Source organism: Daldinia loculata (genome assembly GCF_022478755.1).
Source record: "Daldinia loculata strain CBS 113971 unplaced genomic scaffold F4817scaffold_24, whole genome shotgun sequence".
Lineage (NCBI taxonomy): Eukaryota > Fungi > Ascomycota > Sordariomycetes > Xylariales > Hypoxylaceae > Daldinia > Daldinia loculata.
This window is the reverse complement of record NW_026054878.1, coordinates 221,386-245,104: the sequence shown is the minus strand read 5'-3', so window position 1 is coordinate 245,104 and position 23,719 is coordinate 221,386. Positions and strand designations below refer to the sequence as shown.

At 46.9% G+C, this 23,719-nt stretch overlaps 10 protein-coding genes across 10 annotated transcripts; 6 read left to right on the top strand and 4 right to left on the bottom strand.

Annotated features, from left to right (window-relative positions):
• The first annotated feature begins 171 nt into the window (after positions 1 to 171).
• F4817DRAFT_106982 (putative amidase) lies at positions 172 to 2,372 on the top strand. The gene is made up of 5 exons (XM_049297418.1): positions 172 to 680; positions 729 to 918; positions 983 to 1,815; positions 1,877 to 2,033; positions 2,093 to 2,372. Exons 1-5 carry the CDS (start codon positions 426 to 428, stop codon positions 2,260 to 2,262), a joined length of 1,605 nt encoding a protein of 534 aa, XP_049159126.1. The 5' UTR covers positions 172 to 425; the 3' UTR covers positions 2,263 to 2,372.
• A 110-nt stretch (positions 2,373 to 2,482) lies between these two features.
• On the bottom strand, positions 2,483 to 4,862 carry F4817DRAFT_358717 (glycoside hydrolase family 36 protein; the record flags this gene model as incomplete). Its single annotated transcript, XM_049306061.1, has 3 exons — positions 2,483 to 4,037; positions 4,099 to 4,708; positions 4,781 to 4,862. 3 exons carry the CDS (start codon positions 4,860 to 4,862, stop codon positions 2,483 to 2,485), a joined length of 2,247 nt encoding a protein of 748 aa, XP_049159125.1.
• Positions 4,815 to 6,316, bottom strand: F4817DRAFT_106993 (glycosyl hydrolase). Its single transcript, XM_049297420.1, has one exon. It carries the CDS (start codon positions 6,105 to 6,107, stop codon positions 5,436 to 5,438), a length of 672 nt encoding a protein of 223 aa, XP_049159124.1. The 5' UTR covers positions 6,108 to 6,316; the 3' UTR covers positions 4,815 to 5,435.
• On the top strand, positions 6,317 to 7,349 carry F4817DRAFT_106992 (uncharacterized protein). Its single transcript, XM_049297419.1, has one exon. It carries the CDS (start codon positions 6,526 to 6,528, stop codon positions 7,240 to 7,242), a length of 717 nt encoding a protein of 238 aa, XP_049159123.1. The 5' UTR covers positions 6,317 to 6,525; the 3' UTR covers positions 7,243 to 7,349.
• A 361-nt stretch (positions 7,350 to 7,710) lies between these two features.
• F4817DRAFT_337411 (uncharacterized protein) lies at positions 7,711 to 9,665 on the top strand. The gene is made up of 3 exons (XM_049303300.1): positions 7,711 to 8,353; positions 8,409 to 8,765; positions 8,827 to 9,665. Exons 1-3 carry the CDS (start codon positions 8,236 to 8,238, stop codon positions 9,390 to 9,392), a joined length of 1,041 nt encoding a protein of 346 aa, XP_049159122.1. The 5' UTR covers positions 7,711 to 8,235; the 3' UTR covers positions 9,393 to 9,665.
• Positions 9,666 to 9,931: 266 nt separating this feature from the next.
• F4817DRAFT_337410 (uncharacterized protein) lies at positions 9,932 to 11,593 on the top strand. The gene is made up of 3 exons (XM_049303299.1): positions 9,932 to 10,765; positions 10,830 to 10,857; positions 10,930 to 11,593. The coding sequence occupies exons 1-3, from the start codon at positions 10,002 to 10,004 to the stop codon at positions 11,353 to 11,355; spliced, it is 1,218 nt and encodes a 405-aa protein (XP_049159121.1). The 5' UTR covers positions 9,932 to 10,001; the 3' UTR covers positions 11,356 to 11,593.
• A 2,239-nt stretch (positions 11,594 to 13,832) lies between these two features.
• Positions 13,833 to 15,981, top strand: F4817DRAFT_337409 (FAS1 domain-containing protein). Its single transcript, XM_049303298.1, has 5 exons — positions 13,833 to 14,123; positions 14,189 to 14,668; positions 14,721 to 15,064; positions 15,118 to 15,545; positions 15,603 to 15,981. The coding sequence occupies exons 2-5, from the start codon at positions 14,557 to 14,559 to the stop codon at positions 15,865 to 15,867; spliced, it is 1,149 nt and encodes a 382-aa protein (XP_049159120.1). The 5' UTR covers positions 13,833 to 14,123; positions 14,189 to 14,556; the 3' UTR covers positions 15,868 to 15,981.
• Positions 15,982 to 17,897, bottom strand: F4817DRAFT_337406 (proline-specific permease). Its single transcript, XM_049303297.1, has one exon. The coding sequence runs from the start codon at positions 17,698 to 17,700 to the stop codon at positions 16,051 to 16,053; it is 1,650 nt and encodes a 549-aa protein (XP_049159119.1). The 5' UTR covers positions 17,701 to 17,897; the 3' UTR covers positions 15,982 to 16,050.
• A 711-nt stretch (positions 17,898 to 18,608) lies between these two features.
• F4817DRAFT_358713 (fructosyl peptide oxidase) lies at positions 18,609 to 20,278 on the bottom strand (the record flags this gene model as incomplete). The annotated part of the gene is made up of 7 exons (XM_049306060.1): positions 18,609 to 18,810; positions 18,857 to 19,165; positions 19,223 to 19,329; positions 19,387 to 19,546; positions 19,616 to 19,725; positions 19,785 to 19,943; positions 19,997 to 20,278. The coding sequence occupies 7 exons, from the start codon at positions 20,276 to 20,278 to the stop codon at positions 18,609 to 18,611; spliced, it is 1,329 nt and encodes a 442-aa protein (XP_049159118.1).
• A 567-nt stretch (positions 20,279 to 20,845) lies between these two features.
• Positions 20,846 to 23,532, top strand: F4817DRAFT_106788 (MFS general substrate transporter). Its single transcript, XM_049297416.1, has 9 exons — positions 20,846 to 21,601; positions 21,708 to 21,793; positions 21,857 to 22,177; positions 22,252 to 22,335; positions 22,417 to 22,593; positions 22,642 to 22,725; positions 22,784 to 23,095; positions 23,161 to 23,235; positions 23,296 to 23,532. Exons 1-9 carry the CDS (start codon positions 21,404 to 21,406, stop codon positions 23,444 to 23,446), a joined length of 1,488 nt encoding a protein of 495 aa, XP_049159117.1. The 5' UTR covers positions 20,846 to 21,403; the 3' UTR covers positions 23,447 to 23,532.
• Positions 23,533 to 23,719: the final 187 nt, after the last annotated feature.

The window sequence follows — 23,719 nt, the reverse complement described above, 5'->3', positions numbered from 1 at the left end:
TTGTATATACGAAGGCATTAAGGGGAGAAGAAGTATATACACCTCCTAAGGGGTTTATCCAAGTACCTGCCAGTGAATCCCTAAGTTGACCTACTTACATGCATATAAATACATTACGCCGTAGCTCGCAAGATAACGCTATGTTGGTGACAACCATGCTTATCCGTCTCCGATTTGCTTGATCTTCATAGGTGAAGGATTATAATACAACTTCCCCCATATGCACTCCGTACCCCGCCTGCATCACCTGGTGGATATTAAAGCCAAGAGATAAGATCGTGTCAAGCAATTAATATTAGAGCCGAATATATCATTCTATGATGCACCCTGCTTCATCTCTCTCTCTCTTGGTATTCAGAAAGAGACACTATACTCGTAACCTCCTTTAGATAAAGCTTTTTAGGTCCACATTCGCAAAAGCCAGAATGTCAGTCCCTCAGCTAAGAACACCTAGTAGAAGAGTCGTCAAAGACGAATTACAACCGATTCTTGCAAAAGCCGGGCTAGAGCTTCCTACTACTCTCTTAGAAGACCACAGTGCATTTATATCTTCGTTGGATGATATAATTGCGTCTCTCCCAGATGATAAGAGTATATTGCCCTACCCTGACCTCACCAGGTATCCGCGTACGGATATCCATGTCCCCGAGGACAACGAGTTAGGCGCATGGGCAACTAAGGTAGAGTCTACCGAATTGGCCATTTGAAGACTCTAATAGGAAAAATAGGTTACTGCGAAATGTATAAACCCTACGAGCGACCTGCTCAGGGGCCGCACTATAGCACTTAAGGATAACATGGCATTCGCGGGAGTTCGGTGTACGAACGGAACGTCCATGGTGGATTGGACTCCTAATATAGATGCAACAGTCGTGACGAGAGTTCTGGACGCTGGAGCTACCATTGTCGGTAAAGCCGGTATGATTCTTTGACTTAACGAGGTCCTCATTTGTAAAGTTTGCGTGGGGTTAATACGATACAGCATGCGAAAACTCGTGTCTCGAAGGAATGTCTGGAACAGCCGTGACTGGACAGGTCCATAACCCATTCGCAAAGGGATACAGTGCTGGCGGATCAAGTAGCGGATCGGGACGACTCGTGGCGACCGGATCCGTTGATCTGGCCTTTGGCTGCGACCAAGGTGGGAGTATTCGGATCCCCGCTTCATCTTGCGGCATTGTTGGTCTTAAGCCGACTTGGGGCTTAGTACCTTATACTGGTATTCTGAGCTTAGATGCGACTATTGATCACGTAGGCCCGATGACCAAGAACGTGAGAGATTGCGCTTTATTCCTCGAGGCGATTGCGGGACCAGATGGATGGGATGATCGCCAACCACCACTCGGCCTCGAGGGAGATAGATTGAAGTTTGTGGCTCCTGTAGACCTGACACTTGGCAAAGAGCCAGCGAAGATGCTCGAAGGCTTCAAAATCGGCGTGCTAAGCGAGGGTTTTGAAGTCCCTGGGCAAGATACTGCCGTCGTGACATCCGTCAAGTCGGCAATTGAGAAGTTCAAGTCACTTGGAGCGGAAGTCGCTTCGGTTTCGGTGCCGTTACATAAAGAAGCCCCTTTACTTTGGGCATGTGCCTTACCTTTGCCAGGGGGTCGACAGTCCCTCCTTGGCGATATGGATGGGAGGAAACAGCTATACTTAACGGACCGCGCTGAACTAATAGGCTCAAAGCTGACCCAATCTCAGTTTGACGCTCTAGGACCCGGAGCATCCAATATGTATATTGGGTATCTGTGGATCCAAGAGAAATACGGCGCCAAGGTGCAGGGGAAGGCTATGAATCTCTTGAAAGCTACCAGCGTAAGATTTCTTGCTTCAAGTATTACTAGCACATATAGGCTGATTACCTGTTACCTCACAGGATGCCTACGACAAAGCGCTTGAGGCGTTTGACGTTTTAGTTATGCCAACTCTGCCTTACCCACCACCACGTTTGCCAGAGCCCGAATCAAACGAAGGTCCGCGAAACTATTTGGCTCGGACAACTGGATTAATAGCCAATACTTGCCCTTTTAATAGTAGGTGAAAATTCCTGTTCTACTTCAGATAAAGATCACTGACGGATACCACTGAGAAGATTCGGGCCATCCTGCTCTTTCACTGCCCGTTGGTTTCGTGCCTGCTCGGGAAGACCCGACTGTAAAGCTTCCTACGGCCATTCAAATAGTAGGCCGCAAGTATGCAGATGTCGATTGTCTAAAGGTAGCAGCCGCATGGGAGAAGGAATTTGACTGGAAGGTTCTCTAGGATCAAACGGCCGGCCTTAGCCGAAATCCTCCCTCTTGGACGTATCTATGGTTACCGGGAATTAGAAGGGTCTATGGCAGGGAGATTGTCTCTTCATATTTATTGTTGGATTAATGGTTCTATTTAGGTTGTATAAGTGTTTAACAAGTAAACTACACATAGTTCGAGACTTTCCAGACATTGAAGTTAGGCAATTACAGTGAGGCGTACCGCAAAGAACTCAATGTCTATCAAAAGTCAAAATGATACTTTCGTAGTCAGAGGTTGGCCAACTCAAACTCAGTCCGGTATTCATCAATGTTGAGCCAGACCAATTCTGCTCCCAGGTCCCATTGCTCACCGTATATTTTGCATTTGGATCTAAGCCCTGTAGCTTCAGCGGCGGTGGTAATGGTTTCAGGGCAGATCGGATCTGAAAAGCAAATAGGACAGCGGAGTCATGCTCGGGAGAGACGAACATAGCTGCAGGCCAGTTGGACTGATCCGGGAGTGCTAAGCGGTAGAAGTCGCCGTTAATCACGATAGGGTTAATTTTCTGCTGTGTAGATATCAGCTTGGGAATCGCATCGAGTTCCTCTTGGGTAAGCGTAGAAGGATCTAGCTCGAAACCGAACGACCCGCACATCGAGGCAACGGCTGCTCGAAAGGCTAAAGGAGTAGTACGGCCGGTTTGATGATTCGGGACAGCGCTGACGTGACAACCCATTGCTGAGGGCGGATAGGGATACGATGTGCCAAACTGGATGTAAAGACGTTCTAAACCATCTGTATCATCGCTCGTCCAGCTCTGTGGCCAGTAGTGAAGTAAACCGGCGTCGAACCTAGCCCCGCCTGACGCACATCCTTCCCACAGGATCTCTGGGTGTGCAGTCGTGAGATTGTCAACAACTCGATATAATCCCAATATATAAGCGTGGCTTGCAGAAGGAGATGACATCTCATGAATGCCACGGTTATTGTCCCACTTGATATACTTGATAGGAGCAGAATCAAGTATCCTTTCGATTACCGTAATGATATAATCTTGGACTTCTTGAAGGCCAAGGTTTAGAACAAGTTGGTTTCTTTGAAGTGTACGGTTGTGATTTCCCGCATGCATGCACCATCCAGGATGCTGTTTATACAGATCAGAATCGGGACTGACCATTTCCGGCTCAACCCATAGTCCAAACGTCACATGTTCCGAGGTGTTCTGGACCATTATATTATCCACCTGTTCGACATAGGGTCCGAGACCGTCAGGAAACTTGGCTGGATCAGGAGTCCAATCACCCAAGCCGAGACTATCATTATTTCGGGGATAATCAGTACCGAACCATCCATCGTCGTTAACAAAAAGACTACAGCCAAGGTCAGCCGCATCTTGGGCCAATTTAACCATTGAAGACTGATTAAAATCGAAACCAAGACCCTCCCAAGAGTTCAGCAGTGGTGGGCGAGTCTCGAATGTGTGATTTGAGCGAGATAGATGGTTTCTATAAAGCGAATGGAAAGATCGGGACATTCCTCCCAAACCTTGTTCTGAGTAGACAGAAACTACCTCGGGGGAAGTAAATACCTCTCCTGGTGCAATAGACCACGAGAGGTGCAGTGGGTTCAAACCAAGGAGAACTCTAACCCAGCCTGTCGACCAGCGTTCGACGTCGGCGGAGAATGAGCCTGTATAAACCAAAGAATACCCGGTCGCCGGACCGGAAGACTCGGTAGTGCTCGGAGAAGCCAGAGCAAGAAATGGGTTATGGAAGTGAGACGAGTACCCTGCAGACGAGCGGAAGCTAGTAGAATCGTTAGTTGATTAGGTCTATTGGGAGGAGGCCCGGAAGAAGTCCAGCTCACCCTTGTTCTCCGTACGTAACCGGGCGTCTATTAATGCGAGCCTCTGCCGCCCAGTCACCATGGAGATCAATCATCTCTAATTCCTCATTCGGCATATCTATGCTCCAGCTACTAGCTCGAAGCACCGTTACATCCCGGCTTCCGTTATTCGTAATCCTAAAGCTGCGGGTAACAGCGTTATACTTAGGAAAGATGGAGTAGTACAGGTCTGCAGAGATATCGGAGTAGTTGTCGTATAAGTGTATAATGAGTGTTGATACGTCCCCTTCGCTGCCATAAGTGGCCGGTAAGCCGGGGAGAGACGGTTTCCCTGGGATAATATCATAGCCCGTATACGAAAATGCCGATACGGTGTTCCCGTCGGAGTGTTGAATATGGATTGCTGGCACTCGGAAATCGCCACGACCAAGATCGGGAAACTCGCGCCGACTGTACGTGTATGGGGTGCCCCATCCGGATACCACACCGTTAAAGTCGGGAACCGTCTCGGCCGCATAGGCTCCCCAATGATCATGGATTAAATCCAACGTCAACGGATCAACATGGAATTGATAGGAGATATTGGAGGAAGATAAAGAAAACGAATGACCGTCATCACCCACAGAAATCCCTAAGAGGTACCTAGGTAGTTAGAAGCTATTTCAATTGTTCGATTGAGAGATAATGATAAACCGTCCCTTACAATTCGCATTATCTTGACACAACGCCAGCAAGGGGAATAGAGACCCTACCACGGTCGTGGCTAAGGGGGTTTGAATTCTCATATTGTATGGCTCCTTTGTTAAAGAAGGAGAGGGATCAAACGCACAAACGCATCGGTTTTATTTAATCCGCTTAGCTAGGCACATATTTATTATTTCACTTTTTGATCCTTCGGGAGGAATCAATCCATTTCAACTCCGAGATTCCGTGCCGGTAGATACGTCATCTGCAGCCCAAGATTCCTATCCTTGTCAGGTCTATTCAGCTCGGCTCCGGTACATCTGACATCGAGAGCAACTCGTTGCTAAATTAAGAAGTAAACTCTTAAGAATTAGGTTACCTAGATACAAGGTACAATACAATAAGCTATAGCTATCGCGCGTACGACTAGTTATTAGTATAAAGAATTTCCATTTTAAATCTTGAAAGTCTGTCGTAAGGAATGTGGAGGTAAAAGAGACAAAGAGGCAAAGAGGCACTTCGCGCGGAGCTTGGTGTTGTAGTATGCGTCCTTGGCTCTCCTAGCTACTCCGCACGGGCATCGTATCATCCTACCTTGGTCATCATCCCCATGATTATAAAAAGGAGACATGCGGGGAAAAGGTGGATAATACAGATCTAAGACTTAAGTAAGACTACGGTCTGTACGCTGCCCATAGAATACCATTTAGTAAATGTTCCATGAAGTTCTGATCCGAATACGCGTCCCCGAAGTGACCCAGTGATGTGTAAAAAGAACGCCCACCGTCGAACTCTCGACACCATGCTAGCGGATGGTCCTGGCCTAATTTGCCCCCTTTATAAGTCTCTTCGTTGATAGATAGCAGCACGGTAACCTTCGCGCGGGGGTTCGCATCGAAGTTGTACCATTCATCAAACCACTCCCACTTCTCCGGTAGGTCGGAGACGATGACATGGTCTTTCTTTTCAACAGTCAGGACGCCGGGCTGCGGCTCCGGATGATCAGTAAAGACGGCACCGATGAGTTCTCCGTACCACGGTTCTCTCGTCATACCAGCTGCGGCACAGTGAATTCCCACAAACCCTCCCCCGGCTCTCACGTAGCTCTGCAATCCAGCTAATTGTTCGTCATTGAGAAAGTCACCGCTGGTCTGCAAGAATTTGACGACTGCGTACCGGGATAGGTTTTGGCCGCTGATGTGAGATGCATCTTCCGAGGAGTCTACAGCGAACGCATTAGATGTGGCGCCAAGACGTCGGATGCCCTCAATGCCCGCAGGAATTGATTCGTGTCGATAGCCTGCCGTCTTACTAAAGAGGAACACGGCAGGTTTATTAGACGCCATGAAAAGGTATAAACCCGACTACGTCAAATGCTGAAAATATGAAAATAAAGGACATTGAAATAAAAAGAAATCACGCCGGGTAGGCTCGTGTAGGGGCTTGTACTTGGGGACCAGTTGGGGTCATATTATCCTAGCAAGCAAGCTAACCTAAGGCGTAATATTCCCTGGCGGGTTGGTATCGCATATCTTTGGCGACAGAGTACCGCGCGATGAAGCTGAAATAGGAGAAATATATATAGAGATATATCCAGGTGATCTTCTCTTGGTGCTATTAACTTAAGCCACGATCTGGCCGTATGAGTCATTACACAGCACTATTGCGCAGTCAACATAGCTATAAAGCCCATGGACTCGACCATTTGTTGGATCGTCTTTTAGTCAAGTCTCCGTACGTACCTAAGGTGCGATACATTTAATCATGGCAGGACAGGGCAAACCAACCCCTGCATCTGCTATGTTCTCTGAGCCCTATGTGGTTGAACTGGACGATTCTTACTACCACGAAGAAAACGACCCCGAGATGCTAGATCCACAACAGCCCAATCACGAAGGTTACAGATACGGCAACCATAATCTTCAGTTTTCGCAGCTCAATGACTTGGTTCAAAGCCATACTGCCGCGCCCGCAGCTGCGATTAAACGTACTAGACCGTACAACGATTGTCATTCTCGTGAGCTGCATAACGAGCACCAGAGAGCTATCTGGCAGCATATACGAGATCAAGCCGAAGCTGATGCAAATATACCCAAAGCGCTGTTCTCGCCTCCACGGACTTACATTGAAGTGCGGGTATCAGAATGGCCTATTTCGAGTCATTACTGTTGCCCCTGTGACATTGAGGAAACAGACTGCGAAGTCATCGAGATCCGAGCGCCGAAGGATTCAGGGGAGGGTATCACGAAGGATATATTCATTCAGCAAGTTAGCGAGGCGATGTACGGCCGAGCCGTGGATGCAGAGGAAAACAACGAAGGCACCAGATACCGGATAGGTGGTGAAGATGATAGGCCGGTTATCGAGCAATTTGATTATATGATACAGGGTGGGCATTCTAGTGAGGTTAACATCATGGGACACATCTTTGCGCTGACGAAGGGTATTTCGCCAAAGCCGCAGTACGAAAAGGCTACCTAGGTAGTTAATACCTGGTAATCAAGTACACAGCCAGGGATGAGAAATTATGGGAAACGATAGGAGACGTGGGAAACACGCACCCTACCTTGTAAATACCTATGCATAATTCGCGTACACATAGACACAGGGACAGGTTATTGGAAAGTCGCAGCAACTTGCAGCAACTCGGTTGAAAGGGCTATATCAATTCTTGAAAGTTGATTTATTCGGTCGCTCATAGTGTACGTGCATGGATGTGACTGTGACCAAGATGAGACGGCCGTGGGCGACTAAAGTACGAGGGATAGATGATGTTAATAGCAACAACAATGAAAAGAAGGAAAAGAAATTGTAGCTACAAGGCAAATTTTATGATAATGCATTAATAAGTTACACTAATCGACCGCGTCATGCTGTTTGAGCTGTTCTCATTAAACATGATTATTATCTCCGAATATGTGGAGAGAAGTTGGCCGCAGTTTGTTTCTCCACCAAATGAGACGAGATATAGCGAATTAGGACTCAAGGAAGACTCAACACATAGTTGAAGCTCTCGGAGACTCAAGGGGTTTTGTATTTCGGTTCCCTCAAACTCCGAAAGACAAAGCACCCTCATTAGAAGTCCATTACTATGTAGAAGCCGTCGTTTTAGTGCCATGGGGGGCCTTCAAGGTAACTCGACTCGACTACAGGCCGTTTCAAGGGGTCGAGCAAGGGGTCGGGACCAGGGGCGAGGCCCCCCCACCCACACGCAACGGCAGTGGAACGACCTCCTGTTAGATGCTGTTAGATGATATGCTACTAGGTATATATCCGTATAAGATGAGACGGCTCTGGAAAGGATGAGTTTTCTTGTTCTGATCTACGATTTTCCCGTTCATCTCCCGTTCATCTTCGTCATTTTCGTGTGATCAGCCGGTCTGCTTCGATTCTTTGGGTAGTTAATTGTTTTCGTACAGCGTTCTGTCTCTCATTCATTTATACTATTCTTCGTCTTCTAGTTCTGTGAACATCATGTTTTCCCTTAGACAGATCATTACTGCTTCGGCCATTCTGGCAGTGGCTCACGGCCAAGGTGTTATAATCAAAGCGCAAGGAGCGAAAGGATCGCCGGCGAGTCTCGGCCTACAAGGTATGTTTAATAGTCGTGTCTATTCCTAGTGCACATTCACTAATACGCGTTCAAGTTAATCCCGATGACAACGGCGACGCCAACTTCATATCGCAAACCGAGATCGTGACAAACATCGTGAACCAGTGCGGGAGAACTTTACAAGCCGGCAATATCGATGTGGGCGCTAATACCGAGGATGCTCTGGCAGCAAACCAAGTCACCAAGGTGACCAAGGGCAGCAAGGTGAATATCACAATTCGCCAAGTTAACGAGACCGGTGCTGGTCCGTATACTTGTGATATGGACTTTACGGGCAACACGGCTGGAGCCACGGGCCAGGTCAATGTTACAACAACCGAAAGCAAGGCCAACAAAAACGGAGAAATTACTCTCGAAGTGGCGATGCCCAACGACTTGGCATGCATCGGATGTAAGTTCATACCAAACCTAGAACGATCTCAAACGGTATGATTAACGAGTCATCCTCTTAGCATCAACTGGTGACGTTTGTACTATACGATGCCGTAATGCGAACGAATTCGGCGGGTGTGTCGCAGTGCAACAAACCGATACTACGCCAGCTAAAAACACGCCGCAGAACATCCAAGCATTCCAATCGTTGGCGGGCATCACCACTCAGATCCAGCAGAACGTAGCTGATCTTCCAGCGGCTGTCAAGGCGCTCTCGGAATCTGGGAAGTCTGACGCGGAGATCGGTACAGCTATCGTAGACGGAATCCAAGCGGCAGACCCGGCGACCGACGGACTTGCACAGGACCAAGCCAATGCCGGCAACGCCGGTAATACTGGTAATACTGGTAATACTGGTAACACTGGTAACAACAACGGCAATGCCAAGGGCAATGGTAACGGCAACAACCGGAACGGTAACGGCAATGCCAATGCCAATGCCAACGCCAACGCCAACGCCAACGCCAATGCCAACGCCAACGCCAATGCCAACGGTAATGCCAACAACCGCGGAGGAAGAGGTGGTCGCAACGGAGCCAACAACAACCAGCGACGCTCAATGATGCGCCGTCGCAGATCAGCATAGACAGGCGTGTTTTAGGCAGCAGAAGATAATGGAACCTACCTCTCTGCTCAGTTCAGTGCGTGGTTTCGGTGTATCATGGAACTTCGGATGACCAATGAATGATGTACATTGATTGAAAACAATAATCCCACTTGTGTAAATAGCAATATTCATAGACTCAAAGCTCCCGGGTGAGCTCCTTGTATTTGTTTGATCTATTTTTGACCTTCACACCAGTCGACTTTCAAGATATTGGACAATGTTCTAGGAGCACGTTTTGCTAGAGATGACAGGTTAGGTTAGGTACTCTAGGATTGAGTACTTCCGACTATGATATTCCTGTCCGGTCCATCTCATCTATCATATCACACCATTCGAGCCATACCTAAGTGTAACGGTTTTGAATCCAATGTTGGTAAGTTCTAAAGGCGTTAGCCTAAGTTCTAGGGTGTATTAACAGCATGTCAAAATATCCTAGGCGTGTCAGACAGCTCAGTATAACGAAACTTGATTGGACAGTTTCCCTGAACAAATTCGACCTCGTCAAAAGTGAGATTCATGCTAAATATTGCTACTCTCCTAAACACTCTAACTACCTGAGTTTACGTCAGAGCTCCCAGGGCGATCAAGATGCTTGAACGCTTCATAAACCCTTTCTATCCTCCCATCGAGGAGCGTCTGCCGCTACCGATCCTATATACGCCCGGGGCGTTCGTAGTACTGGTGTTCGGCTATGCAATAGGACCCGGTCCAATCCGGATAGCTGCCATCAGCTTATTACTAGTCCTCTTCGCTCTTCAGAGACCATACTATACCGTCGGTAACGCAGCACAGGACTACGGTCTTTCCGGCTGGTTCATCGTTTTCTTACTATTGTTCCTAGACTTCAGTGTTACGAACCCGCGCTGGATAGGCCGAATAGATGAATCCTCATCGAGAAAAGATAGCAAGGGTATCACGCGGCATGATCCCAAGATATGGCCACAGCGCCTCGCGTGGGCACTCCGCCTAGCCGCGACTCTACGTGGTATTGGCTGGGATTGGCAGGTCAAAAGCGTGCCGGAGCATCTGGAGCCAAATGCGCCACGCTTACAATTTGTCGGCAAGAGGGTACTGGACCTCGTCGTACATACTTTGGTGAAGTCAATAGCTCTTTACAGCATCGGGTTCTGCGAGGCAATCCAGCAGAAAGCACTATCATCATCGCCGTGGACTGGTTGGCTTCTTAGAGTTGTTGAAAACTGGTGTGGCGCAATATGGTCCTGGAATACGGTCGGTATTGGGTACGCGGCCATATCGGTAATTGCCGTCCTCCTAGGTATCTCTGAGCCCTGGGAGTGGCCACCAATGTTGAATTCGGTGGCGATGGCTACGAGTGTGAGGAAGACGTGGAGGTAGGTGGTTCGACCGAGTATGCGTAAAACGACAACGACGAATGCTAATACTAAGCCCAAATAGTGTTGCATATCATCAACTCTTGCGTAGGGTGAGTACCTAGACAATCAAAAATTGCATTATGTATACCCAGATTAGATATCTAACGTCAGTTTCCTCATAGACCGTACAGCAACCCGGTATCAGACTCGCACGACTCCTTGGTTTTAAGAAAGGCTCTATCCCTTCTCGCTATGTTCAACTTTATTTAGCATTCTATATCAGCTTTTCTATTCACTGGTGGCAGCAATATGTGATTACACGTGGGGATAAGGGAGAGTTTGCCTTCTTCATGATACAACCCGTAGTTATTACTCTTGAGGATTTTGTTCAGTGGGTTTGGAGAAATGCCATAAATCCTAAGCGAAAGCAGGATCTTCTCTGGTGTGAGCTTGCTGTTGGCTATGTGTGGACGTTTACCGCTTTCGCTTTCACCTTAACGCCTTTCGTAAAGGGGATGGTAGCAACAGGAATTATTGGGGGCAGTCCGGAGGAGGCTATGGCGATGTCACTTGGGCAGAGACACGGTGCCAAATACTTACAGCATTGATGTTAGGTCGACCATGTGTCACACCGGGTATTATTAAGCAAAACGATGAAGCCAGTCAGTATCCTTACTACTTGTTATGAGGTGGAGCAAGAAGCATAGAAACAACTCCGTTGTTCAGTGAGGAACTCTAAGCAGGTACCTGTTACACCTCCTGACATTTATGGGAACTGTTTATAGTTGAATAACACCGTATAAGTCTTAACGCTCTTAAGATAATTTGGGCGAGCCATGATGTGGCGCTATCTCAAAACTGGAATGTCCGACAAGTTAACACAATTAAACTTGAACCAGAGAACTGATTTGAGGAGTATTGAAAGTTGAATTTACCAGGAATCTTTAGTCTACTTTCGCTTCTTGTAAGTGTCCAATACACCTAGTCTACGGATGTCTATATAATTACTTGCCTTTGGTTTCTTATCTCCCGTTTAGACCTTCGCACTATATGAAGGATTCAGCATTGACTCCTTCATGTTGTCAGGTACCTATGCATACCATAAACTGCAGGTACTGGCGGATGACCTATCTTTATATGAGCGCAAAAAAATATCTTTGATGAGCGTAGCGATGTTGGGAAGACTGGATGTCGGTGGACTGGTGAATGATATAACTCAAAACAGTATCATATTGACATATATCATACCACCTTCCATGCATATTTAACAAGGATTTAGATACCCGATGACATCTAGGCCGCCTTATAGTTAAATCCTACATCCTGACTCTATTATTTTTATCTAGAACGGCTATTCCGCCTGGCTGAACGGATATGTAATAGCCTACTATGTCTGCCAAGCATTCAACGAGCCAGGGTTACGATCCTCCCCGCGAATAGAGCTTTACTAGTATACAGAGCTGGAGGTAATTCCTAAAAATATCATGATATTATTCATTGGGTATGGACGCTTTAAAAGAACTTTAGAAGCCAGCTTATGTTGTCGCCTGCGGTCCAGCCATATCTTAAGTGATGCATCTAGACACCTTCAGTAATATCTAACTGATAATTATTTTTCAGAAAACTTCAGCCAATACCAATCAAATCAACGATGTCGATTATACTACTACTGGACCCCCCAACAACTAAACGAAGGGCGTCTTTATTAGAATATTTTACGATTTTAATTCTATTCGTAACCATAATCATTCTAGTTTGGTTGGTACTTCCCGACGGACAGGTTACCATATGGATAAAGAGCAGTGAATTATGGTTGCTGTCTAAATTCAAAGGACCATATACCCTCACCGAGAGTCTATTATTATTAAGCTCGGCATTCAGCTTAGTGGTATCTATATTAATAGAAACTTTTCTTCCATTCTTTCTGAGGAATGCGTCGAAACGTGTAAGAATCTATCAAAATGGCCTATAGAAGCTACGCAGCAATGCTAATCAAAACGATAACACAGGCAAAAACTTGGTTTAGATATACATTAATGGCGATACTCTCTTTGAATGCCATCTTCGCCTTGATTGCATTTATATATGCTTCAGTAAACGCCGGGGTATTTAACGAAGAATGTACCGGGAACCTGAATGATCATACCAAGCAAAACGAAACCAACTTGTCGAAATGGGGTCACAGCAGCCGTACTAATGTCTTTTCACATTCCGACGCAATTCTGTGTGGGCGGCGAGTAACTTCTTGCTGGCTTGGCCTCTTAATTTCCCTTTTCTCTATCGTACTTATGATTTCGGCGTGGCTGGATTTCCGGGAGCAGGATCTACAAGAATCAGTGACTGCAACATCCAGTGAAGAATCACTCAGTGAGAAGGGTCTCATCGAATTTGAGTAGATGTTAGGGAAATTATCAATGCCGTATATTTTGGCTTTCGAGACATTACACATATAGCAGTTAGCAAATCGACCCCTAATAATCCAAGCTTGTGAATGTCTCCATATAATTAGATAGAATAATATATTAACTACCTCCTAGGTAGTCGAGAGCTTTATTGTAGTTATAGATATATTTACCATGAATAATAGGGGACTGGCCTGAAGAACTGGTGCCACTGCAACAGTAAATATATTGAGAAATTTCGAAAATTAGCTTTAAGATGAGGGTCATCTTTCCATCAACGGTGCTACACTTAACAAGTGATAGTGATATTTTACATCTCATTTATTTCCTTCTGTTCCCTCGGTACCAAGTGTTTCGTATGGATACACTTTATCCCCTGCTTCCGCACGCAATCTTTGAGAATAGATATGAGATTACACGATTTCTTTCAGAGCGTAATGCAGAAAATCTACCACGTGCCTGCTTGGCATCATTGCCTTATGTTTTAACGACGCGTTTCCTGTTTAAGTGCTCTTTATTAACCTTCAAGACTAACCGGCCTATTACACCATGATATGTAGATTATGAGTCTATGACGTTTGGAATATTGTGTCGAGGAAGACAGGATTACTATCGTACTGCAAAAGCTACGCACGGTCCATCTCCCGTATAATTCAAGTCTTGTCCAACTATTTTCTATTCTCATAGAAACAATTCAAGTTTAAACATGTTTAGGTACTAAATTACCTAGGTAGGTACCTAAGAAACTCAGCCTCAGCTAGGTACCTAGGTGATCGCTGCTGGAATATGCTGTGTACCAAGCCACTTCGATCTTCCTTGGAAAGATCACGTCAATGGCCATCAGATCCCCGAAATGCGGAGAACAAGCCAACAGCTAACTACAACCATATTTCTAGTTTCGAAGCTAAAGTATCATTTATTGATCAGCTAATCTGATCCTCACTTGACGACATACTTGAATTCTTTACAGAATGGTACGTAAGAAATATGTATCCTTTTGTCTCGGTAGTGTTGAAGTTGTGGCTGACAACTCGGATAGGACGGCTTATACAAGCACGATTAGTGGCCTACGTTAGCTTTTGCCTCGTCATCAACGCCGTGCCAGAAACTAGGCCATAGAATATGTCATCCTTGATTGGCTTCAGGCATGCAATTAGGCCATGCCGTCGTCTTGGCCCTGATTCTCGACATCATGACTTCATCAGGTCTTTGTGTTGGTTAACAACCCCGCCATCGTCGCCGTCAATGGTTGCGGAGAAAGCTTCTTTAAATGGAGGAGAGCACACCCGAACATCTCTCCTCTTCCAATATGTACCAGGTAGTTAACCATTAAGCAACATTCGTGACGCCGGCTTCGTATCACATCCAGTGCAACTTTTTCATCTTTCTCGCCGTCAGTTAGTTACCATGCAGTATAAGAAAGCTCTTCCCTTGGCGCTGGCCTCTCTTGCCGCCGCTCAGACACCGAGCTTGAGTGACGCTCTAGGTTCTCAAAACTCGTCTCTGTCGTCTCTGAATGGTATGACAATCTATACCCCCTAGTACTTGGATTTATGGCTCATACCAGATAGCTCTTATTGCATCTAACTCCCAATTTTTCGAGTCTCTGAATAAGTTGCAAAACGTCACCATTCTGGCCCCCAGCAACGATGCTATTAGTGCTCAGACTAGCAACAATGAAACCGCCTTTCAGCTTGACGACTCCGACTATCTGCAGGCTTTGCTGAGTTACCATATCCTGAATGGGACATACCACAACGATAGTTTTGGAAACGAATCAGTCTTCATTCCTACATTGCTGACCAACAAGACGTACACCAACGTAACTGGTGGTCAGGTTGTTGAAGCCCGGCTTCACGATAATAACGTGACCTTCTTCAGCGCTCTAAAGGAGAATGCCACTATCATCACTCCCGTAAGTACTTCGCCTGAATAGGGAGAGATAAGTCTCGACTAATGATCTCGTAGAATGTGAACTTCACTGGCGGCACAATCCACATTATAAACAGTCTCCTCGTTATCCCCCAGAATGCGACAGAAACTTTGTCCAACGCAAACCTCACTGCTGCTAAGGGTGCTGTCAGCACGGCCAATCTGACTGACTCGGTCATTGACACTCCCAACATTACCATCTTCGCCCCGAACAATGACGCCTTTAACGCTATTGGAAGCGTAATTGGAAACCTTACTTCGAACCAGTTGACTAATATCCTCGGCTACCATGTCGTCAACGGCTCCGTCAACTATAGCACAAAACTGCAAAATACGACACTTACTACCGTCAACGGACAAGACATTACCATCACCGTGGTAAACGGCACTGTATATGCCAACTCGGCAAAGATCACGGTTCCCGATATCTTGTTGGAGAACGGCGTCGTCCACGTAGTCGATCAGTATGCTTCCTCCCATAGCGCAGCCATATGAGCATATTTTGCTAACACATGAAACAGAGTCTTAAACCCGGGTAACACGTCTGCGGCCCCTGATACGACAGCTTCGTCAGCCACACCTGCGTTCACCAACGCCAGCTCCGGATCTGAAGGTGTACCTTTCACTAGTGGCGTTACAACCCCTACTACCACTTTCCCCGCCGCTACATCAGCAGGCGGTCCGGCAGAGTCGTCTAGTCCAGAAGGCGCAGCTATGCCCATGAAGACTGGTGCCGTTGGCGCTGCTGCTCTCTTCGGTGGCGCAGCCATTATCGTAAATTTGTGAGGAATATTGGTTGTGCTCAACTAAGAATTAATACGAAGGGAAGGAAATTATGAGGGGGTATACGTTCCATTAGTGTAATACATAAGGCATATCGCTTATACTAGGCAGTATCTAATACTACTAGGTTATCAAGACAGTCGCTCTGCTCGTTTTCATCAATCGTACCTTTTAGTACCTAGATTTTCATGCAATCCAGAACCAAATTCTTTCTAGGAAGTTCCTTGGCTTCACGTCCGGCCATGTACCCTCCAAACGGTCTACCTCTGCCTTGCCACTCCACAGGTCCATATCGCTTAGTTTAACCAGTTTCGTCCGTTTAATTATTTTATACCCCAAAAACAGGGAGAGAAATATCGGAATGTCAATATAAGGCGGTACGAACGTCTTTGCGCTGAACTTTCCGGGGAAGAAAGCGTCGTACCCATTGAAAATCGCGACAATGAGACAGAAAAATATGGCGAAGTAAGCTAGGAACGGTTGCCAAGGCGACTTATAAGGCAAAGAGTCTCGTGAAATCCCATTATAGCGTAAGCCATAATAGAAGCGCAAGTAGGTAATACAAATAGCCGACCAGACAATTAGCGTTGAGACAGCCGAGATATTTGAGAACCAGAAGAAGACCTCTTCTCCTTGGTTATTTACGTTCATATAGGACAGCAAACTAAGAGCTGTCGTTGCGCCGACACAGGCGTACGGGACACCCCATTTCTCGTACTTAAGAAACTTGGGCGCTTTACCGTCTAATGCGGCGGCATATAGAACTCGGGTTGATGAATAGAAGAAAGAATTGCCAGCGGACCACGCCGAAGTGAGGATAACGGCATTGATAATAGAAGGCAAGACTTTGACTCCACCGTTCTCGATAGCGATGACGAAAGGTGATGCCGCGGCGCCGGGAGCCGAGCTCTTAATGGCATCTAGGAGACGGTCATCCTGGGAAGACACGCATAGAGTGACCAAGAATATAGCGACAACATAAAAGAGGGCAATTCGCCAGAAAACTCGTCGGACTGCCTTGGGGATATTACGCCGTGGGTTCTCGGTCTCGCCGCTAGCAATCACCACCATCTCGGACCCCCCATATGAGAACGTGGCTTGTATGAATACCTTCCAGAAGGCAAGAAATTTCCCGAGTGATCCCGTCGTCAGATATTCGTTCATCGGTCCCGGGTTGTTCCAGTACCTAAACCCAATCCTCTCACCGCTAGGCGTCCCGCCCAAGGTGGTGATAAACATGAGGATGATCAACCCGACGATCGTCGTGAGCTTAATAGCGCCAAAGGCAAACTCTGCTTCGCCATATACACGCACGGGGAAGCAGTTAATAATGACCATCGCCAAGAAGAAGACGGTGATAAGCGCAGATTTGGGAATATCGTTTGGCCAGTAGTCTACAACCACAACTGACACCGTCACCTCGATCGGGCAGCCGATAGCGAGTTGGTACCAATAATTCCAACCGAGGACAAAGCCCAACGCCTCGTCGACATATCGCGAAGCGTACACAGGGACGGCGCCTGGTAAGGGGAGATAGGCTGCCATCTCGCCTAGGCTATGAACCACACAGTAGACGTTGAAAGCCGTGATTAAGTAGGCAAGAAAGGCAGACAAAGGGCCGGCAAGTGATAAGACCTGACCGCTGCCAACGAAAAGCCCCGTGCCAATGGCGCCCGATAAGGCCATGAACTGAACGTGTCGCGACTTAAGCTTGCGATCGAGGGTACCGACATTGCGCATTTCCTGTTCGGCTTTTAGGTCACCGATGACATCTTCCTGGTTATCAGCGACATTCGTCTTGATCTCGTCCTTTTGCCCTGCTTCGACGTCCGCCATTGTTACGACTTATATATACGACATGTACTTCGTAATGCGATTATATCTGCTCGGAGCTGTTATGTGTCGAAGACAAAAAGGAAATCCGCATGGGAACGTAAGTTATAATGATAACCCTCTCGATAACAAAGGAATTTACACATGTATATATATTTATATATATATATACCTACAGGTATTTAGTATTTATCTACTCCGCACGCTGCCAATGTGTTTATCGTGAGGAAGCTCGATACCGGATCAGGGAGGTGGTCGGAACCAAATGCCACGTTACCAGGATATCGTCGCACGTCAGGGAGAACTATTACATCCTGTGATAACACTGCTCGCACTGCTTCTGGTTATCTAGACGTTGGCTTAATTACCGCCGGGACGTAACCGAATCCTCCAAGGCTGGGCGCCCCCCATCTTGCATGGAACATTGCAAGAAATCCGGGGAAACTAGATGAATGCTTACGCGACGGAAATCGACGAATAAATTAGGTCCATACGCCAATAAAGCTTATAGTTCCGTGACAAGGTTACCTGGAGCAGCTGGGGAGATGTTAACTTTTCCGGCATCAGAACATTTCGAATGGGTCGCGTGGTGTAAATTCTTGTTGTACGTTTAGTTGAAAGCAGCTAGGATTCGCTTCCCTACCTAGGTACCTATGTAAAAGATAACGGATGTTTGATTCCTTGTAATAGATTATGAGGAGGTAAGGGACTGTATGTACAGGTGAGAAGCTCACTACCGATGCGTTTTCTAGGTAGAAAGTGGTTTAACGTCTCTTGGCATGTTGCCGGGATGGAATCATACTTGTCGAAAAGTTATCACAACCTGTAACTAATGGAAGATAAGAAAGGCACTCCTCAAATAATATGTTTGCCTGCTGTTTAGGTAGGTAGGTAGTTACCCCTATTCCCGTTCATAGTCTCGCCCTGCTCAAATCATCATCGTGATTCCATCCGGGCATATCTGCAAGGTCTTTCGCAGGCGCCGCACGTCTCGACTTTAGAGCATCGCCTCCTGGTCGCCATCTCCACGCATGCGCAAGGTCTTCTGCTAGATTATTTTCTACAAGTTCGACCACATGCTTACCGATAATAGGTAAGAGTTTGAAAGTGTGTCTGTAGACGTTAGTGACTATTCCTAGCGAGCTATCTGGCCACTTACCCGCTGTCTCCTGTAGCAAGAATGAAGTTCTTCCATCTTGGGTGCTCGCAGATCAGCAATGCTGCGTCCGCGGTGTCTGTACACCAGCACAGCGCTCGATTGAAGAGTTCCTTGTGCTTGAACTGCGGTAAGAACGTCGAAACGGCTCTGCGGATCGACTCCTCTGATGCGTCGGGATACGTGTCTGTAGGGTGCTTTGCGTGAGATCGGGCAACTGATATACGTTTAGGGCTTGCGGCGCCGTATGGCTGATGCTGCTTAAAGCGAGTGAAACCCGGAAACTCATCGCAGACCTTAATTATACCGTCCCTGAAGATTGTTGGCTTCCTAGTTCATTTATATCTTAATTATAGGGTTGTCACTCACTCGTTAGGTTCGAAGAAGAAACCAATATCGCCATTGTATACCACAGGAGAGTCCTTATACTCGACAGCTTCTTGAGGCGACAATTTTATCATGGCATATACCCATGCCTATCATTACTGATTAGTATTACGGCATCTCTACTCATCGAATATCGAAATACGTACTTTAGAACAACATTGATCCTCCAAATCTACCAATGCGGGACTCCAAGCTCCAGTAGCTAGAATGACCTTGTGAGCGTAGTATTTGGTTCCATCTAACGTTTCAACGCCGATGCATATCGTCTCGTCGTCTCCGAAGAGTGGTCGCTTGAAGGATCCTGAGCTATTCGGGTTACAAGTTAGTAAATTCGCAAGTCTACCTAATAAGAGGATTTGTAATATCCTTTCTCACCCCCCGAATCCGAACTTGACTCCTTGATTTCGCAGCTCCTCGCCGATCGCATTGATTGCCTTGCCGGCGGCTAACCAACCACCATCGCTACTAAATATGGCTTTCCACCCCTACGTCATCTTCGTATCAGCACATCTCGCTCACGTATAGACAGACTGGGAGATCTCACCTTGATTTGGTCTCGTTGCAGCAATGGCATCTTAGATAAAATCGCATCTTCGCTATCCAGCCACTCATTACTCTTCTCTAATCCAGCACCTGCGTCAAGTAGGTCTTGATACTGCCGTCGGAGAGAGGCTATACCTTTCTCGGTTCCTTCACAGTCAAGCTAGGTCGCGTCAGCGTCAAAGAGATGCGCGAGAGGGGTGACTTCTAAGTTACTCTGCCAGTATTATGGAAGAAGGGCTTAAACAACTCATCATTCTTCCACATATCTCTCGCCTCCAGGCTCAGCTGTAGGTCGACCTTATTCCGTAATCGGATGCCCATAATCTTGTTAAGGTCATTCCCGGCGGATTGCGCAGAAGGGATAGGATATGTGTCAAGGACGGTGATATTCGACGGTGTATACCCGCTGCGCACAAGATGTAGAGCGGTTGATGAACCGATTGTGCCGCCTCCGCCGACGACGACGATTTTCGTGTTTGCGCGAGACGTGGCCATACTCTCATACAGATAGTATGCCTTAAGTTTTACGATTTGACCTCTATCTAGTCGAGATGTCAATTATTTGAAATTAATATTGACGATTAAATAAAGAAGCATGCCGTGTAAGGTTCCTCCGTCAAAGCCAAATCGCAACCCCCGGTCTTCAGTGGCACGATATTAATCGCGACGTGGACTTACATAGTACTCTTCCCCGGGGTATACGGAATCAAGGCTCAAAGTAACGGCTCCGTTGGCCGGTGACAGGGGAAATTTACTAATAGCGTAAGGCAATGCTCGCCTATTAATTGGGACTGTGGGGAGGTTGAGCTTTTGTCAATACCCCTATCCCTATCTCTATCTACTTGCGATGTAGATTAAAACGTAGCGTTTAGATAACTTCGCTATCTTCCTTCTAATAAGATTGCTCGTCGGCTCTAGAGGCTCAGCAACACACACCTACGCCCAGCTGATAGACTCGCGGGTCGGGACTGTTACGGTTACCAGAATAGGGAAAGCGAGTAATAACGACAAAACTCCTGGCTGTCACTTATCGTTAAGTCACGTATGTTATTGGCCAATGCAGAGTCGTATGCGTCGGCATTGATTCCCTAAAACTTCAAAACGGCACAGTCTAAGGCGGGGCCAGAAAACCAAGCTCTAGGGTCTTTACATGCTCCCATAACTTCGGGACTGCTATCGTTTCCTAAATCGGTCTAATGCTGCCGAGTTGACTATGTACTTTGGCGCTCGCCGCGGTCAAGTAGAGGTGAACCGGATAAGACAGCTTGGTCTTCGAACATACTATTCACGTGGGCTCTCATGCCCAAACCATAACGTAAAGGCTTTCTCAGAGTTTCGCGGGGCCCCAAGATATCTTTACCCTAGTCTGCAGAAGGACTACCCGAGGAAAGAATCCACAGATTATCTAAACCGCCGCCATGATAAGCAGAGGAAAGCTGATGCTCGGTATCAGACTTCGCGATATGGCTGGGGTATATACATATATATCTACCTTGTATATATATCTAGTGAAAGGTCGTGAGCATGTCTACTAAGAACCTCCATTTCACTTCAGTATTCAGTATACCAGACTTGTTATACTCGTACGAATAGTAATAACAGTCGAGACAGCGTCAAGTCATGTCTAAATTCGATGCTGCACCTCCCAATACCCACGCCGGTGGGGACGATGATGCACTTCGAGGACAGGGTTCACTCCCGATGAACCCGACGAACGATGCTGACGAGAGGGTCGATATGGACGCCTACAGGAAAGCAGTTCCGTTATGGAAGCGAATCCATCAGCACAGCTTGACACAGATGCTTCTGCTCAGCGTGGTATGTACGGAAACACAAGGTAGTCTCGGCACCTGAAACTCTTAAACGCCCAAAATACGTTCCAAGTTCCCCTATTTACGGCGGCTGACATTCAGTACCTACGTAGCAAGCGTTCTGCGGTCCAGCAATGGCAGACGCCATCGCGGGTCTCGGTGGCGGTGGTCTAGCAACTCCCCAGACGTCTAACGTAGCGTACGTTCCTAATCCGAGAGAGCACCTCAGAGGTCAACTATTAACTAAGGCCTTTTAAAATAGCACGGCGATTAACTATGCAATGCTCGCTACCGTCTGTATGTTTGGCGGTCCCATCGTCAATAAGCTCGGAACAAAGTGGGCGTTGGTTATTGGCGCCATGTCATTTCCTATCCGCGGATCATCGTATTACTGCAACAGCAAGTTCGGGAATCAATGGTACCTAATTTTCGGCGGCTTCTTTACCGGCATTGGCAGCGGTTGCTGGTACGTCGCAGAGTCGGGATCCATCATGTCACTGGCACCATCCGGTGCTCGTGGTAAATACCTAGCATTGTGGATTGTCGCCAGAAACCTCGGACAGCTAGTCGGAGGTGCTATAAAGTCAGTATTTCGATTGCACCACACCGAAAAACATCGAGAAAACGCAATGCTAATGATGATGATCCTCATCTCAGCTTGTCCAAGAACCACGTGAAAGGAACAGTTGGCGGAGTTACTCCTGACACTTATATCGCTTTCTTAATCATTGAAAGTCTAGCGTAAGTAACGAGCCAACTAAAGCATAACTCATTACATTTGTGTGAACGTATATTAGGAGGTACTTATACTGATATACCTAGGCTGCCGTTCGCGTTCTTAATCTCGCCTCTCGAGAGGGTCGTGCGGTCCGACGGCACGCGCATTCTAGTCTCGGAGAAGCTCACGTTCAAGCAAGAATCTAAGCTCATCAAGTTCACTATGACCTCGAAGCTTATCCTACTTTCATCTTTATGGGCAGTCTGGTCGTTCTTCTACAGGCAAGCTACTACGTCGACGCTGGCTTGACACGAAACTAACCAACGTAGTGGTACATGGTCTACTTATCTTGGTACCTATTTTTCCGTCCGCTCTCGCGCTTTATCTTCACTCGTCTCTCCGTTCTTCTGCATGTAAGCGGGCCTTCTTTTGCTCTTGTGATCTGGGATCTATTGCTAAATAAAGCCGCAGCGTCGGATGCTTCGGTCTTGGCTTTATCCTCGACATGAAGTCTCTCAGCCAACGTCGTAGGGCGCAAGTAGGCCTATTTACCGTCGTTATCCTCAACCTAGGCGTGTACATCTGGTCTATTGTCATGCAAGCCAGATTTAACACTACAAACCCCGGTAAGATCGACTGGGATGAGTCGATCTACGCCTCATCTTTCTTACCATACTTCTTCGTCCAAACCACGGGTCCACTGTCGCAGTCGTATATGTATTGGCTCCTATCATCATTTGCGACAGATGCTCAATCCAATGTTCGTAACGGCGCAGCTTTCCGGTATGTTGGTCGAGCCGACGACGCGTCGCATATGAAGTGAATACAATGATTAACAATTTTGATAGGTGTTTAGAAGCTGTCGGCCAAGCTATTTCGTACGGCATGAATACGCAAATCGAAGCCAACCCCCTGATCGGATTGTATGTGCTGCTCTTCCCTGAGACAAATTGCTGGCATTTGTACTAACAAACATTCCTTAGCTGTGTGACCTTCGCTCTTATGGCAGCTGCTGTAGGTCCAATGCTAGTTCTAGTCAATGCTACGCCAGATCGCATTCCGGCCGACGTGATACTCGAAACACAAGAGGCGCAGAAGGAGGAAAAGCTCCAAGGGCTTAAGACCGAGGCATAGGGCGCTTAAGTACGGGGCAACTATAGAAGCTGATTATTAGCGGAATGTAACGTCTACGACTTATATAGTATAAGAAGAGAGTATAATAAGATTTATAACCGATAAAAAGTAATGTTTTGTCATTTGACTAATTGGATAAAGTCGGGGTTAATTACCTATCCCAATATACCGGGCTCTAGTCCACGACAACACACTATAAGTGATGTCTCTCAAAGGCTCTCGCTACCCTAGCCGTCGTTCAGGAGAAACTAGGATGTATACCTAGTCGAACAA